This window comes from Balaenoptera ricei, chromosome 6 (genome assembly GCF_028023285.1).
Source record: "Balaenoptera ricei isolate mBalRic1 chromosome 6, mBalRic1.hap2, whole genome shotgun sequence".
Taxonomy (NCBI): domain Eukaryota; kingdom Metazoa; phylum Chordata; class Mammalia; order Artiodactyla; family Balaenopteridae; genus Balaenoptera; species Balaenoptera ricei.
The window spans coordinates 29,210,276-29,228,110 of record NC_082644.1 but is presented as its reverse complement, the minus strand read 5'-3'; the positions used below and the strand labels follow the sequence as shown (position 1 = coordinate 29,228,110).

At 40.6% G+C, this 17,835-nt stretch overlaps 1 protein-coding gene and 1 long non-coding RNA gene across 7 annotated transcripts in view; one reads left to right on the top strand and one right to left on the bottom strand.

The window, feature by feature from the left end:
* Window positions 1-17,835, top strand: part of LOC132366923 (contactin-associated protein-like 3) — a 164,108-nt gene that overhangs the window by 30,787 nt on the left and 115,486 nt on the right. For all 6 annotated transcript variants that reach the window (XR_009503605.1, XM_059924372.1, XM_059924373.1 and 3 more), the window contains exon 2: window positions 9,901-9,957. Coding sequence is in view for 5 of the 6 variants with exons in the window: in XM_059924372.1 (XP_059780355.1) it covers window positions 9,901-9,957 (57 nt within the window). In the remaining variant the exon portion in view is untranslated. The remainder of the gene's footprint in view (window positions 1-9,900; window positions 9,958-17,835) is intronic.
* On the bottom strand, window positions 1,286-9,600 carry LOC132366925 (uncharacterized). The gene is made up of 2 exons (XR_009503606.1): window positions 9,196-9,600; window positions 1,286-1,525 (listed from the first exon to the last, which is right to left on the bottom strand). It is a non-coding gene; the product is annotated as an uncharacterized LOC132366925 (long non-coding RNA).

Sequence of the window (17,835 nt, the reverse complement as noted above, 5' to 3'; positions counted from 1 at the left end):
TCATTTGTAACATAATAAGAGAAGCAAAAATTGTATTAGGGACTATATCGTGGGGAAAATTTCATGTAATTTTTGACACACTGTATTAGAAACATTCGTTTCTGCTGAATAATATTTGCTAACTTTTGAGATAGGTTAACCACAGGTAGATAAGTCTAGTAGCCAATGAATAACATTAACAGAAAGGCAGTCTCTTAAGATACGTGATATCATGCTCTATGGAATTTTTCATTAATTTAGACAATTTTGTAGAGCTCCGATGTCAAGGTAAGTGACAAGTCCAAAGCTGCTGAAACCTAATGAGAATTACAAGAGGTTACATGGTAAATTGTGGCAAACCGATTCCAGCGGTCCCCAACTTTTTTGGCACCAGGGACCAGTTTCGTGGAAGACAGTTTTTTCCACGGAAGCAGGGGGGATGGTTTAGGCAGTAATGTGAGCTACAGTGGCGGGCGTGATTCAGGTGGTAATGCAAGCAGTGTGGAGCAACGGATGAAGCTTCTCTCTCTCTCTCTCTCACCCACTGTTCACCTCCTGCTGTGCCCCCTGGTTCCTAACAGGCCTCGCACAGTGGGTTGGGGACCCCTGGATTAAGCGATGAAAATAGAGTTACAGAGCTGGTATAGAATTTAAAGACTTCACAGTGACATATTGTTTGAGAGACTCTGAAGTGATTTCGTGGTGTTTCCAAGTTTGCTGGGGACTGGGGACCAGGCCCAACCCAGACTATTTGGCCCCTGTACCGTGATCTTCCCTGAGAGCCAGGCTCTGTTGCTTTCCTGCACACTCCCCGCTCTTTCCTCACAAGTTGTCTTCGTAGCACTGTGCAGCTTTAGCCAGATTTCAGGGCACAGAGAGCCTGCCTTGAACTGAGAGCATCTCTCCCACACATGCGCTTGAGGGCAGCCTGGGCTCTGCTCAGCTCTGAAGAGTCAGTCTTCAATGAACCCTATTACAGTTAAGGAGCTTCTCTGTAGCTTAAAATACTTGAGAAAGAGGAAAGAAAACTATTTTAGAAAGTATCTAATTGGAGCTATCCCAATCATATTTTTCATCAATGACTTTTGGGATTCCAGGCTTTTATAAGCGCAATGATTCTGACACATTTTTAGGGAGAAAAGAGAGTGTTCTTTCCTACTTTAGTTATACTCTTTCAGTCACTGTAGTTTCATATTATTGAATGTACAAGACCAAAAACATCCACATATTCATATTCGCATTTGGAAAGATGTGCTTTAAAAATGTTCCTTAAATGCATTCTCACTATCAAAGTCACAAGAATACCTTCTGCAATAGGGAGGAAAAGGTGACTGTTATTTCTCTGTAAAATCAAATATGATACAGACCAAGTGGTAGGCATTCAATGAACGTGGTCCCCGAGACCATGTGTGGTGGTGATAAAGCCCTGGGATAGGAGTGCTGGCCAGGTCCTTGGTCTCTGGGTGAGTTCTCTTCATCTGTTCCATTAGAGGACTGGTCCAGAGTCCTTTCAGCTTACGCATTCAATGATTCTGTCCCACTAGTTCTTAGGCAAAATAAAACAGAACAAAACAAAACAAAATCAATAAAAACCACTTAAAAAGTAAATGAGAAAACTCTGCCTGACCTAATGTGAAGGAGTCACTTACTGTTCCCTATTTTGAATGGTATCCTCGTAATACCTATAAGTGGTTATCTATCTGGGTATTAAAATGTTTTCATAAGGACCTGCTGTACAGCACAGGGAAAACACTCAATATTTTGTAATAACCTATATGGGAAAAAATCTGCAAAAGAACATATATATGTATATGTGCATATATATATATATATATATGTATGTATAACTGAATCACTTTGCTGTACACCTAAAACTAACACAACATTGTAAATCAACTATACTTCAATAAAATAAATAAATAAATTTTAAAAATTGTGTTTTCATGAGTAGATGCTCCATGAGCGAGCTGCTGGCAGGGGAAAATGCAGTGTGCTGCCTCCGTGTGCTTTTTCTGTGCCAAGTATTATTTGACGAAGGAAAAAAACCTGCAACAATTCTGCTTTTGCAACATGACTTGAATCACCAGAATGTCTAGAATTCCTGTGTTCTCAAGGTGCTATCTTTCAGTTAGCATGGAATTAAGGAGATGAGGGGAATGGAAGTCTAAAATTCAATCCTTAACTGTGAAATGCTTATTAATGGAGGTACATAAAGCTTAATATATTGGAAAGTGTGTGGACTCGGTCAGTTAGTACAAAATATTTAGGGCTTACTATGTGACAGGCACCGTGTGACTTGCGGTGGATGTGTAAGGCTTGGATGGTGTTCCCAGGAAGCTCAATATTTAGTGTGGCATCTTCAGTCTAGTTCTGCCAATAATTAACCATGTGAGCACTTTGGAGTCTGTTTCATCGGCACTAAAAAGGAAAATGAGAGCACAGGGCCTGAGTCTCTCAGGGGTCCCTGTTTGCTTCTATGAACCTGCTGAGAGTAAGGAATGTATTCATGTGTCAGTTGGAGGATAAACTGTTACGTTCTCTTCTTCTTTTGATGTATGTACATATGTATGTATGTGTTTATTATTTATTTATTTAACTGAAGCTTAGGATTCTTTTTTTAATTTGGTTCTTCAATTATACTCTAAATAGAATTTGTTTACAATAGCCTGTTCCTTGACAGCTTTCTTCTGGGAAGACATGAAAATACAACGATTAGGTGTATCAACTCATTCAGAATGACAATGAATGAAGGGAGCAGATTCCCCTTCTTGGTGCCCCTGGCAGCCAGTGTGAGGGCCTGAACCTTGGGCTCAGCCACTGGGATCCTGCAACCCAAGACTGAGAGTCGTGAAACAGTGGGGAAAAGATTAAGAAGCAGTCGGATTTTATTGTTGTGATTGCAGTTGTGGAGTTCTTGGGGGAGGGGGGCACCACAGCAGGCAGGAGCAATGGCCTGTCCAGCTATATGGATGGGTCCAGGGCAGCTGAGCTAGAGCTCTTCAGTGGCAGAAGCAGTACCCTGGGTCACATCTTTTTCTTTTTTTTTTTTGATTGGTATCATTTATTTTTGTTAATTAATTTTTATTGGAGTATAATTGATTTACAACGTTGTGTTACTTTCTGCTGTACAGCAAAGTGAATCAGTCATACATATACATGTATTCACTCTTTTTTAGATTCTATTCCCATATAGGTCATTACAGAGTATTGAGTAGAGTTCCCTGTGCTATACTGTAAGTTCTTATTGGTTATCTATTTTATATATTGTAGTGTGTATATATACATCTTGACGATTTCTATGACACGTTGTTTTATAGGACCTGACTATTCTTCTGAACTAGTGAACACTTCCACTTTCACTTGTGAACCATTTAATGACCTGCTTACAAACCCTTTTCTTCCTGTCACTAAGTGACGACTCTGATTACTTAGAGATGGTCTGACCCATAGGAGGGATGCGTCCACCAGCTGGCACAACAGTGGCTCCCTGAATTAAAGCTGATGCTGCCCCTGGCATCCTGGGCTCTGCTGATCACTAGGCAAGCTGGGAAAAAAGTGTTATGAGATGGGTGGGAGAAATCCTTTCTGATGATCAAAGGGATCTTGTGTCCTGCCTCCCTACATCTATATCTTATGAAAATTCAAGAGGCAACAACACCACATTGGCTGGGCTGTGAAGGTCTCAGTTCCTTCAGAAATGAAGGTCTGGATCATGTCACCAGGTGAAGACACCAATGAGCCTGGTGCTGGCTGAGAACAAGGTGACCATGGAGCAGAGAGTGGCTGAGGGACGTCACAGTATCACGAATGATGCAGAAGCACATGCCTACACGTTTCCTTCCATGCTCCATAACTCATTTTCCTCCCCCATTCCTTTCCCTTGTCAGACCATTTTATACAGACCACTATAGTGATGGTTACATTCACCATTACTCTGTGGGTTTCTGATGATGTAGATGTGCCTGTGACCATCTTAGAGGAGGATTAGACAACATCCAGAGACCCTAGGATTGGGGCTGGATGCAGAGACTTGAGGTTTTCTGCCTTTGGTGAGTGGGTGGTACCCTTCCTTATCTGAAAGAGAATTGTGTTCAGCAAGACTTACAATTTCTGGAATTTGAAGTGTGTATGTTACTGACCAGGGTTCTTGGCCTCCTTAATCAATAGAAATTGATCAGAGACCAGACAAGGAATTCAGGCAAAGCTTTATTGGGACCCCTGCTGCAGCAGGGGGAGCGAGAACAAGCAACAGGTTCCCTTGCTCGCTTCCTGGGGGTGGGGGTGGGGGCAGCTGGTTCCTTATATGGGGGGGAGGTAGTGGTGTGTCCCGGGGTTGGGCCGGAGGGGTGGCTTAGGTGGTCTGCCCACCCCTTTGGTGGTGCTGAGTGCAGGGGGCATGCGCAGAACCCAGCCTTTGCTCCCGACCCCCGTTTTTGCTTCTAGCTCTTCAGAAGTGGCAGTTGGGCTTTTTTGGTCTTTCTGTATCTTTTGTCCAGAATTTGCCCCAACTGTGCATGCACGCAGTTATTTTTAGTCCCTTATAGTTTCTTTGCATTTTGTTGCTCTAAGAGACATTTGTCCAGGTGCAAGCACTGCAGCAAAGGCTCCCAGGTCCCAGCCTGTTTCATGTACATGAATAGATGTAAATCTGGGAAACTGTGCTTGTTATTTTTCGACTGTCCAGCACCCACCCGCCCCTGACTCTGCGGAATTAACCCAGATGTGATTTCCTATTGAGAGGCAGCGTGTTTCCTGCTACTGTGGAAACCACTTCACCTGCAGCTGAGAGTGGGGCTGTGACCTGCACTCAGTGTTAAGCAGGTTGTTGTTCTTTTCTTCCACCCTTTTTCTTCTCCTTCTTCTTCTTCTTCTTCTTATTATTATTTTGGGATAAGAACACAACGTAAGATCTATCCCCTTAGCAAATTTTTAAGAGCACGTACAGTGTTACTAACCAGAGGCACTATTCTGTACAGAAGATCTCTAGGACTTATTCATCTTGCATAACTGGAACTTTGTTCCCTTTAACTAACACCTTCTCTTTTCCCCCTCCCCTCAGCCCCTGCCAACCACCATTCTACTCTGTGCTTCTGTGATTTGACGATTTTAGATCCCTCACGTAAGTGGTATCATGTAGTATTTGTCCTTCTGTGTCTGACTTATTTCACTTAGCATAATTTTTCCACATTCATTCATGTTGTCACAAATGGCAGGATTTCCTTCTTTTTTAACACTGAATAATAGTCCATTATATATATCTCACATATCTTTTAACCATTCGTCTGTTGATGGACATTTAGGTTGCTTCCACATCTTGGCTATTGTGAATAATATTGTTGCAGTGAATGTAGGAGTGCAGAAATCTTAATGAGATCCTGATTTCAATTCCATTAACTATATACCCAGAAGTAGGGGAGGTTCCTCAAAAAAAACTAAAAATAAGAGGATTGTTAGCTCTTGGTTGGTCCTGAACAGGCAAAAATAAAGGGGGCAGCAGGGTCCAACCAAAAGGCAAATATGGTCCTGTCCCCTCACCCACTCCCACCCTTGATCCAGGGGTATTTGGTTTCTACTTATTTCCCAAGCCCAGTCCTTCAGCCTCTTATTGATTCTGTGAGCCCATAAGATGCTTTAATAAATTCTCCGTTTCTTAAGAAAAATTGTCCAATAATGTTGCTCCCAACAAAGAATTATGCTACTCCTTACTGTCAAGAGGAATTTTAGCATTTATAATTCAGAGTTTACTGAATTGCAGTATAGTGCAGGCCTTGTAGTTTCATTACGAAGGAAATCCTGGTTTACTCTATTAAAAATCTGAGACCTAAAATAGAAGTTGAGTCAGATTTTTATTGACTCAAGCAACAAAGAAGAGTTCTGTTCTTGTGGAGTTTTGATAAATGCCTTAACAAACTTAAGGATATCAAAGTGATTTAGAGAATTTCAATAACCTTCCCAAAACATGTTCATACATGCTATCCTTATTCTAAATTGAGAAATGTGTAATGCAGTTGTATTATTTTGTGTGTTGATATTAATAATACACAGAGGTTTTTCTTTACTTTCTGATCATGAAACTCCACCCCTAGGGAATTCTGGCCTTTCCATGAAAACAAAATTCTCCATAAAAAGCTGTGGGGTGGGACCCTGGGATCCCACTCCAGCAGATGCCTTTATTTGATTGGATTACTTGTGTTGTTCTTCATCCCATTAGTTCCTTGCAATAAAAATTTCAAATGTTGCTTGTGAGACTGAAATGCCAATTAGTTGAATCAGATGAGAATCTGGGTCGATGATGAGTCCTTATACCCTTCCCACCTCCTAGGGTGTGAAATAGGCAGTTATGCCACATGGTATTTCCATATAAACTCTATCAAAACATAAGCTTATAAGTAATGACAAAAACTGAGACAATGACTTACCTCTATAAAATATATTTTGAGATAGAAAGATATATGTGTAAGTCCAGCTGTAAATTCAGGCTCAATTCTGAAAGATGATTATTATTCAGACCCTGAAAGAGTTTTTTGTTTTAATTTATTTTCTTGAAGTATAGTTGACTTTACAGTGTTGTGTTAATTTCTGCTATACAGCACAGTAATCCAGTTTTATATATATATATATATATATATATGTATATGTATATATATATACGCATATATATATATATATGCATTCTTTCTCATATTCTTTTCCATTACAGTTTATCACAGGATACTGAATATAGTTCCCTGTGCTATATGGTAGCACTTTGTTGTTATCCATCCTATATATACTAGTTTGCATCTGCTAATCCCAAACTCCCAGTACTTCCCCCCACCCCCCCACATGGCAACCACAAGTCTGTTCTCTACAGACCTTGAAAGTGTTTTGAGTATTTTGGATTAGATAAACAGGAAAACAAACATTCCATATTCTATCAAGAAGGATGAGAAAAAGGAATCAGGTAGATGTGTTCCAAATTTTGAAATTTTAAATTCAACTAAATATGAATGCATATCCTGTGCTTCCCCTCAAACAGATTTACATTTAATTGAGAGTAGGAGGAAAAATTCTGTTCTGAAAGAGACAGAGACTCTTTATGGGAATCGAGACGATTACTTCTGAGGGTGGGAACAGTAATAATAATAGTTGAATCTATAAAGATCCTGCTATGGCCAGGCATTGTACCAAGTCTTTCACATGCGTTAATTCATTTAATCCTCACAGCACCTCTGTGAATCTGACATATTATTATCCCCATTTTACAGATGAGGAAGCTGAAGCACAGACAGGTAAATGACTTGCCCAAGTTCCACAGCTTCTGTGAAAAGCTAATTTTCAAAGTAAACATTTTAGTGCTATTTGACTTTTTAAACTATGTGCCTCTATTAATTTTGTGACTAAAATTTAAAAATTCCAATTGAATAGAGATTTTTTGCTTCCATTATATCTTTTTCTGGAAAAAATATTATTAAGTTTGCCCCCAAATACCACTGAATTATAAAGTTGCTTTTTACAGTTATACATCCAAAACTTAATGCAAAATTGAGATCTAAAGATAATAGGCAATATTTTATATTGGTGTTTGTAATATCAGGGCACAAACTTTTAGAAGTGACTTTGTTAGCCAGCCCTCCTGTAACTAAATCTATTTGGAAATCTCAGCCTATTATCTTAAGGTGTCTTTAAAATGAATTATCAGAGTGGCTGGGTACATCTGTACTGAAAACACTATTTGTCTAATTGCTTCTACTTAAGTAAACATTACATATTACTAGAGATTTCAAGTTGATTTTAAATTAAATAAGATCTAGTAAAACAAAGAGCAACATAAACTGTTTTAACTCGCCCCTTGCTTTTTTTTTTTTTTGCCAAATTTCTTATTCCTTTTTTGAGATATAATTGACATATAACATTAGTTTCAGGTGTACAATATAATGATTTGATATTTGTATGTATTGCGAAATGATCATCACAATAAGTCTAGTAAATATCCATCATTTCTTTCTTGTGATGAGAACTTTTAAGATCGACTCTCTTAGCAACTTTCAAGTATACAGTAGAGTATTATTAACTGTAGTCACCATGCTGCGCACAACATCCCCCGGACTTATTTGCTTCATAAATCAGAGTTTGTACTTCTCGACCCCCTTCACCCATTTTGCCCACTCCCACACCCTGCCTCTGCCACACCAATCTCTTCTCTGTATCTGTGAGTTCGGTTGTTTGGGGGCTTTTTTTGGTTTTCTTTTATAAAATGTCAAAAATGTCCAAAATTTGACCAAAATTTTGGTCAAAATTTCGGTCCATTTTATAAAAGACAAAGAAAGGCTGTGGAAATGTTCCAGATTAAAGAAGCCTAAGCAGATGTGACAATTAAATGCAAAACCTGATTCTAGCCTGGATCCCATACTGGAAGGGAAAAAACAAATGCTATAACGTCCTTGATGTTAATAGATACAACAAAATCCCTGTAGTCTCAGTTCTAAGTTGCCTCAAAACCCAGAAGAAAATGACCAGTGATCTTAGGTTCTGTCCTGCTGATTGGTTTCTGTATCAATTAATTCATAGATTCAATTAAGTCTTCATGCAGTGCAATGCATGAATATATATACAAGGCAACGGACTAGATGGAGAGAGGGCAACAGAAAGTCCTCTTTTTCTCCAAAAGGTGCTCAAAGTCTCGAGTTTCACCAACACGACCTGCCAACGCATTTAGTCACTCTTCCTTAACGGTATTCACTGCCATGTAAACATTGAGAACTTTGGTGGCTTTCACGAATTACTCGTGATTTTTCCAAAGAGCTGTCTGAGACTATTTCTCTAGTCCCGAGGAAAGTCACTCATTTTACAACCCCGCCCAGTGTCCAGATTTACGGGCATTTTCCGAAGCCAGCTCACTGCAGGGGGATCCTTTCCCCAAACTGGCAAACTTCATCCCACAACCTGCGTCAGGGCGTGACAAGTGACAGCCAGTGCCAGGCTGGTGGCTCACGGAGCGGAGGGGAGGCACCGGCTGCGGCAGCACGTCTTCGCCCCGGACCATCCTGGCGCCGCCCGTCCCCACCGGGCGGGGGCCCCCAGGCCGCCTCCCTCCCCCGGCCAGCGTCCCCCCACTCGGGCCTGTTTCCTCAGTCCCGCTCAAAGAAAGAGCTACCGGCCACGAAAGGCAGTGTCAGCACAGGTCCCCAACCCGCCCGTCCACCCGGAGCGGGGCTGGGCGCCGGGACTACTCACCGTCCAGGAGGAGGGCCGGCGTCCAGGCTGCCAGGCGGGACAGCGCTCCCGCTCTGCGGTCACCCACTCGCCTCAGGAACAGCTGCGCCTCGTCCCCTCGGCCTCCTGCAGCCGCAGGGCACAGCCACGCGCCCGTTCCGAGGCTAAGGGCCTCTGGGGGAACTGAGGGGGGCTGAGGGGACAGCTGAGGGCACAGGAGGACAGGAGATAGGACAGGTGAGGGACAGGAGAGGGAACAGGAGATGGGACAGCTAAGGGGACAGGTGAGGGGACAGGAGACTAGGGCGGCCGCCTGAGCGCGCGCAGTCCCACAACGCCTGACCCTCCCAGGAGGGGCCGGGCCCCCCACTGCCCTGGTGGCGCGCCGGGCCCCGCCCACGGGCCCGCCCCTCCACGCCCCGCCCCATCGCGGGCCGGCCCGGGGGCATGGCGGAGCGCGCGGGTAGCCACCTCCCGAGGCGGAAGCGAAAGCGCCGCCGGGCCGCGGCCTTGGAGACGCGGGGGCGGGGCCGGCAGAGAAGCGCGACCTTTGACCGCGGCGGGGCTCCGTGGGAGGCGGCGGGCGGAAGTGCGGGCAGCGGGTGGCCATGGAGGTAACGCGTGATCCCGGGGGCCGAGGGACCACCGCCCCTCCCCGCCTGCCCTCCCCGCCCGCCGGGTCCGCACAGCCGCATGTGACCGGCTGGCTTTCGTTGTGTTTTGCAGGAGCCTGTTCACGACGGGGTGGCCTCGCCGGCCGCTCCTGGGACCGGGAAATCCAAGGTAAAGAGACGCCGGAGCGGCGGGGTCCTGCCGGGAGGGGAGGGGGCTCCCTGGGGGACAGCTTTCCTCCGGGCTCTCGGCCTGAGCTGTCGCAGTCGCGCGTTTAGTCCCTCCTCTCGGAGCTCCCTGGTGTGAAGCCTGAGTTCGTCTCCTTGCCGCCCCGCTCAGCGCTGCTGAGAGATTCCGCAGTTTCCCAGCGTTAGACGAAGCCGTCTGGTTTGTGAGGTCCGAGCGGTGGGCTGGCGTCCCGGGCTCGGCTCTGCTGGCGCCTCCGCTGATGTGAGCACAGGTCACCGCTGGGGCCCTGAACGGGCGCCCAGGAGTTGGGGACTTGCCGCCGAGGTTTATTGTTTCAAGCTGACTTTGAGCGCCCCTTGCTTTTGTTGTTTTGTTTTGTTTTTTTCTTCTTTTCAAAGAGTTTCTTACTGATTTCTTCAAAGGAAATCAGGAAACTCTACATGTTTAGATAAAGTTCTATCTATATCATAAGACCCAGGACTTCAGATGAAAAAGGTTTTATAGATAATCCTTCTCCTCTTGAAATATTTATAATAATCCAGGACATACCTTCTGGTCAATAATATCATCTAGATAAATACTATTTTTAGTTTTTATTAGTTATTCAGTACCTATGGAGTATTACATAATGCAGTGTAGTCCAATTTATATATGAAATACAAATTTAAATAACAGAATTTGGTGTATAGTGCACCTTTATTTCTTTTAAACATAGACATATTTTAAGAGGTGAACTTTATCAACTTTACATGGACATATCTTTTTGGAAGTGGAGTATTAAGTTTGAATAGAATAAAGGTTTACAAATGGATATTGGCTAATATATGCATTTATATATATATATATATACATATGTTATAAAAATAATTTTGTTTTATTCTCTAAAACATCACATACATGTTTTCACCCCGGGAATCATTCCTATGTAAGTCAGTGCCTTAAAATATATATGCTAATAAACAATATTCAATCTGCTACAAAAATAATTTAGTTAAATTTTTAAATGAACTTACCTTCTAGTTACATCATTTCAATATTTATAGATTATAGGAATGAAGTACAGGAAACTGAATTTTACCTTATAGGGAACTTGCATTCAGGAGCACCATCAATTGGAGCCTGCAATGATTGTGCAAATATGTCTAAGAAAAGAAGCATGCACTTAGATGCAGAAATTCTTCCATCTTACTGCTTACAGTGTTTAAGAAGTTGATCTATATGCATATATAATAAGAAAGCTTTTAAAAATATGCCTTTGAAATTCAGTTGTTTATACAAATATTTTTAGGACAGTAAGTTTGAAGAATATGACAAGAATTTAGAGCACCAAAGTGTTTTGTTTTGTTTTTTAATTGCCAGGTGGTTAAACATCTTTGTCATAAAGCTACAGTAAAGGCACTCATGTGAAATGTACATGTGTGCGGTGTAAGAAGGGATCTCCTCTCTTGGTTACACTATTGCCAATAGCTATTTCAGTCTCGTGAATTCAAACATAATTGGCGGATGCTCCAAGCTTAGAGTCCAAAATCATCCACATGTTTTTGATTGAAATCTCCCAAGATCTTAGATAATACTAAAACAAGGGTGGGAAGATGTTATATGGAGAACAAATGGAGTACAAGTACAATGAAATGTGATTTTTCACTTGATGAAACAGAGGTGAATTAGAAACTATAGAAGAGAGTGTACAAAATACCCCAAATAACAGCGATCTAAAGTCCCTATTAAAAGCTAGCTTTTCATAGGATATTTTAAAAGAATCAAAAGAAATCATTTTTTTTGGTTTTAGTTCTTCAGCCTTTTTTTTTTTTTTTGTTCCTCTGTATGTGTTGTGTCTTTTATTTTCTGGATATTTTAAAGATTTTCTCCTTATCTTTACTCATCAGTAATCTGAGTATGATGTGCCCAGGCTTGGTTTTCTTTGTATTGATATTTATCATGTTTGGGGTTTTCTTTTTTTTTTTTTTTTTAATTAATTAATTTATTTATTTATTTTTGGCTGTGTTGGTTCTTCGTTTCTGTGCGAGGGCTTACTCTAGTTGCGGCGAGCCGGGGCCCCTCTTCATCGCGGTGCGCGGGCCTCTCACCGTCGCGGCCTCTCTTGTTGCGGAGCACAGGCTCCAGAGGCGCAGGCTCAGTAATTGTGGCTCAGGGGCCTAGTTGCTCCGCGGCATGTGGGATCTTCCCAGACCAGGGCTCGAACCCGTGTCCCCTGCATTAGCAGGCAGAGTGTCAACCACTGTGCCACCAGGGAAGCCCCCGAGTTCTTCAGCTTTTTTATAAGATAGCCTCAATTTAAAATAATTACACTCATTAGTTTCACTCAGTAAGAGAATGCAATTCTATGCAATCGGTTTGTCAGACATATATCACAAAATAAAACAACCGAATAAAATAATTGAGCATCCCTTCTCCAAACCGTCTTCCTCTCTGTTGCTCTCATGTTCCCTCTTTCTAACACCTAATTTCTATCCGGGGCAAGCCGTCCACCTCTGGTGACGCTTTCTGTGTGAGTCCCCATAAACCAGACGTCCATCTGTTCTTTCTTTCTTTCGATTACTTCCGATGATAAAGCCACTCCTCTGTTACTGAGGTGGTGGCAACAATGGATATTTGTAGTGCGCTCCATCTTTTGTATGCCCTTCATTGAAGGCTGCTGAGTTGGTAGCTTCACGAAGGAGGATGCACTCTTCGGCATTTGTACGTGTGTGTTTGGGGAAGAGGGTTTGGTCATCGTTTTCATTCAAAAAGAAATGCTGACAGCTTCACTCCAAATGAATAGTGTATACTTTTCCATGTCATCAATATTGACATTTGGAAATCGTATTCATTAGTCCGTGATCTGGAAGGAAACTATTTTAATGGCTCTTGGCCCTTGCATCTGTGATTCTCTTGTCATTGAATTCTGTAAAAAATTGATATTAACTCTGAAATTTTATACTTTTAAACATTATTGACTTCCTGGGAAGAAGTCATATGTTAGAACCTTACAGCATACACTTCAGCTATAGAAAAACTATTAAGTGCTGTTTATTTAATTTAATAACACAGATCTAGGCCATTTAATTTTTTAGCCAGATTTATTAAGATATAATTCACATATGATTATAACTCATCCATTTAGAGTGTAAAATTCAGTCGTTTTTAGTATATTCACAGATATGTGCAGTGATCACGACGGTTAATTTTAAAACATTTTTGTCACCTCAAGAAGAAATCCCATACCTATCACCCTACTATCCCCACAAGCCTCCTAGCCCTAAGCAATCACTTACTGCATTTTTGTTAAATCTCTAAAACCTTCATGAATCAGCACCTTGCTACAAATCTACAACTCTCTCTGCCACTATTTCTTTAATTAGAAACTTTTTTTTGAGCAGTGTTTGGTTTACAGAAATATTAAGCAGATATAGAGATTCCATTTATTCGATTCTCCTGCCAACGCCCCATTCCCTTTTCCCCAATTATTAACATCTTGCATTAGTGGTACATTTTTACAATTGATGAACCAATACTGATATATTGTTGTTAATTAAGTTTTACATTAGAGTTCACTATTTGTGTTGTACGTTCTATAGGTTTGGATAAATGTATAATGACATGTATTGACCATTACAATCTCATACATAGTAGTTTCACTGCCCTAAAAATTCTTGTAATCTACCTGTTCATCATTCCTCTCTTGTCCCTAATTCCTGGCAACCCCTAATCTTTTTAGTGTTTCCATAGTTTTGCCTCTTCCAGAGTGTTGTAGAGTTGGAAGAGTTTCTTCCATGTTATCTTCCAGAAGTTTTAGAGCTTTGTGTTTTATATTTAGGTCTGTGCTCTATTTTCACTTAATGTTCGTGAAAGGTGTAAGGTTTGTTTCTAAATTCACTTGTTTTTTTTTTTTTTTGCATGTGGATGTCTAGTTATTCCAACATTGTTTGTTGAAAAGACTATCTTTGTTCATCATATTGCCTCTGTTCCTTTGTCAAAATCAGTTGACTGTATATGTCTTGGTCTGTTTCTGGGCTTTCTATTCAGTTCCATTGATCTATTTGTCTATTCTTTTGCCCATACCACACTGTCTTGATTACTGTTAACTTTATAGTAAGTCTTGATTTTGGGTAATGTTAATCCTCCAACTTTGTTCTCTCCCTTCAACACTGTGTCAGCCATTCTGGGTTTTGACAAACCTTAGAATCCGTTTGTCAATATCCACAAGATCACTTGGGATTTTGATTGGGATTAATTAAATCTGTAGATCAAGTTGGGAAGAACTGACATCTTAACAATTTTGATCATCCTATACATGAACATGTAGTATCTCTCCATTTATTTAAATTATTTGATTTCTTTCATCACAGGTTTGTAGTTTTTCCTCATATAGATATTACACATATTTTCTTCGACTTATACCTAAGTATTTCATTTTTGGGTGTTAATGTAAATGATATTGTGTTTTTAATTTCAAAACCCAGTTGTACATTGCTGGTGTACAGGGAAGCAATTAATTTGTATATGTGAAAAATGTATCCTGCAACCTTGCTATAATTGCTTATTAGTTCTCAAAGTTTTTGTTGATTCCGTGAGATTTCCTACATAGATGATCATGTCATCTACAAAAACAGTTTTATTTCTTCCTTTCCAATTTATATACTTTTAATTTCCTTTTTTTGTCTAATTATATCAGCTGTGAATTCTAGGACAAGGTTGAAAAAATGTGTTAAGAGGCGATATCCTTCCCTTGTTCTTTTTTATTTATTTATTTATTTATTTATTTTTGGCTGTGTTGGGTCTTCGTTTCTGTGCGAGGGCTTTCTCCAGTTGCGGCCAGCGGGGGCCACTCTTCATCGCGGTGCATGGGCCCCTCGCTATCGTTGCCTCTCTTGTTGCGGAGCACAGGCTCCAGGCGCGCAGGCTCAGTAGTTGTGGCTCACGGGCCTGGCTGCTCCGCGGCATGTGGGATCTTCCCAGACCAGGGCTCGAGCCCGTGTCCCCTGCATTAGCAGGCAGATTCTCAACCACTGCGCCACCAGGGAAGCCCCCTTGCCTTGTTCTTAATCTTACTGAGAAAGCATCTAGTTTCTCACTAGTAAATATTATATTAGCTGTAGGTGTTTTGTAAATTCTCATTATTAAGTTGCAATAGTTCCCTTCTATTTCTAGTTTACTGAACGTTTTTGTCATGAATGAATGCTGGATTTGTCAAATGCTTTTTCTGTATCTATTAATAGGACCATCTAGTTTTTCTTCTTTAACCTGTTTATATGATGAATTACACTAGTTGGTTTTCTTATGTTGAACCAGCCTTGTATACCTGGAATAAATCCCACTTGCCCATGGTGTATAATTCTGTTCATACATAGTTGGATTTGATTGACTAATATTTTGTTCAGGATTTTTGCAACTATATTCATTTGTCTGAATTTTTCCTTTTTTTGGTAATGCTTTGTATGCTTTTGGTGTTAGGATAATGCTGGTTTCATAGAATGAGTTAGAAAGTATTCATTCTAGTTCTATTTTTAGAGAATAAGCATACATTTTCCCTAAAATATTTGTTAAAATTCACCAGTGAACCAATCTGGCCCTAGTGCTTTCTTTTTGGCAGGTTATTAATTATAGTTTCAAATCCTTTAATAGATACAGGCCTATTGAGATTGTCTGTTTCTCCGTGTGTAATTTTGGTGGTGGAACAACTGGACAGCTACATGCAAAAAAAAAAAAAGTGAATCTAGACAAAGACCTTAGACTTTTCATATACATTAAATGGATCATAGAACTCAATATAAAATGCAACAGGACTTCATTAAAATAAAATAATCATAAAATAAAATGTAATGCCCCCGGTAAGCCTTTTGAGATTCTTAAATCATGTGTTTCTCCCTAATTATGCCTTAATTTCACCTGGTTTATACCTCTGCAATATTTATAAAAGAAATCTTGCATGTTATATGTACATGCCTATCAACTCCATTGGACTGTGACCTCGTTGAGGGCTGGTAGGATGTGTCATTCATCTTTGGTGCCAGTTCAACATTTGTTCTGGTACAAAATAGTAAGTAGAACATATCCTTTGAATTGAACAATGCAGAGTTTTTGTTAATTGAAAATTCAGTTTCACAGGCCTACAATTACTAAACGGTATAGGGACACAAAACTCTTTATAACTAAAACATTCACGAGTACATTTATGAAATCAGTGTCCTCTCAGCTCTCCTTTGCTCATCATAGTGGAATTGATCCCCACCCACCAGGTCAGGTGTTTGATTAGTTCTTTTTGATAGGGGAATGGTGCCAATAACCACTAATCAAAACAATTGCAATGAAGTTGATTGCAAGGGAAATAGTCCCATCAAAGGAGTATGATTAGACTTGGTAAAAGAGGGGCAAAGGGAAGGGAGAAGGAAAAGCAGAAGTGTACAAGCAATCTCCCCAAGTAAGGGGGAAGACCAAAAAGAAGGAAGAGTGGGGCAGTGGTGGAGGTTCTCCCCAGGTTCTCTGCAGGCAGACAGCGGGAACAAGCAGGGCAGGGAGGTGGTGGTGAGTAAGGACACCTCAGTGTTGTAGGTGTAAGGACACCTACAGTATGGAGCTGCAGGCTTAAACTTTCCAGAATAAATCTCAGCTTTGGATAGGAGCCTGTTATCAGACCCACCCTCAAATCACTAGGCACTAACTATCCTATGGAAAAGGGCAGAGTCCAAAATTTTGATTAAAAATAATATATGAGCTTAAAACAAATATAAGCCTATATATTTTTAACAGAGAAACTTAACATATCTACTAGATATTGGGAAATCTGAGCTCTTATGAACCCAAATAAAAGCAGGGAAAAGATAGCAGAGATACTGTTTGAAAGTGACCGGTGTTTTGGTGTGTATGTCCATGCAGGTAGCCCTTACTTTGTGTGCCCATGGTTTGTTGACTGGTGCACATTGTGCTACTCACAATTGCTCCTTGTCCAAGTATCATTTTCATAAATTAAACTCATGACTCTCATGCAAATGTAAAATGAGTATATGGCACAGATTTAATGAACCCATTAATAAGAGAACTGGCATGATGGTAGTGCTGATTCAAGACAACTAAATGGGGTAGAAGCTTTTAGAGTAGCTGGAAGAATTCTTAAATAGGATTACTGATTTTAGATAAAAAATAGCTAATGTTCTGTAGGGAAAATCAGCTAACATTCTGAATTTTGGAAATTGTATTTTCCATCAGAAAGGAATGATTTGCATCCCTACTGAACAGACATTATTTGTATTGCTATCTGACAGAAATCAAGGTACAAATTAACATCAACTCCTTCAGAATTACAGCATACCTTTATCAATAGTAAATAACAAGTTAAACAAAGATGCAAAGGTACATGCCTAGAGATTCAGATAATCCGCAGGCAGGCCTGATAATCAAACCCTAGCATAACTAAGAAAGAACAGGCAAAAGTCCCTTTAGTTTTTTTCAGGCTTTTGGATAATTTTCCTTAACACCATTTTACAAAGGTTTTTCTCTTCCGTATCTTACTGATGTCAAGGAGACTAGAATTACTGGGAAGGGTATTCTCAGATATAGTATTAAGTTATCCCATTGTAAAAAATACCAAAAACCAAAAAACTAATCTTGAAGCTATCCACATGATTAAAGAAAAACTATACAATTTTGAGTGAGAGCAGAAATTGCTCTTAGAAAGCATAGTATTAGTGAGTTCTTACAGGCTCCCAGGTAGCTACATCATCAGAGAGAAGGAAGCGCCAGAATAGGTATTTTACCCATGTTTGGTCAATACGAGGGAGTGCAGAATTGCTTTTGACACAGTCTAGAGGCTGACATTGATACCATGCCAGAGACCCGTAAGCATGTTGTGCTTTCTCAAAG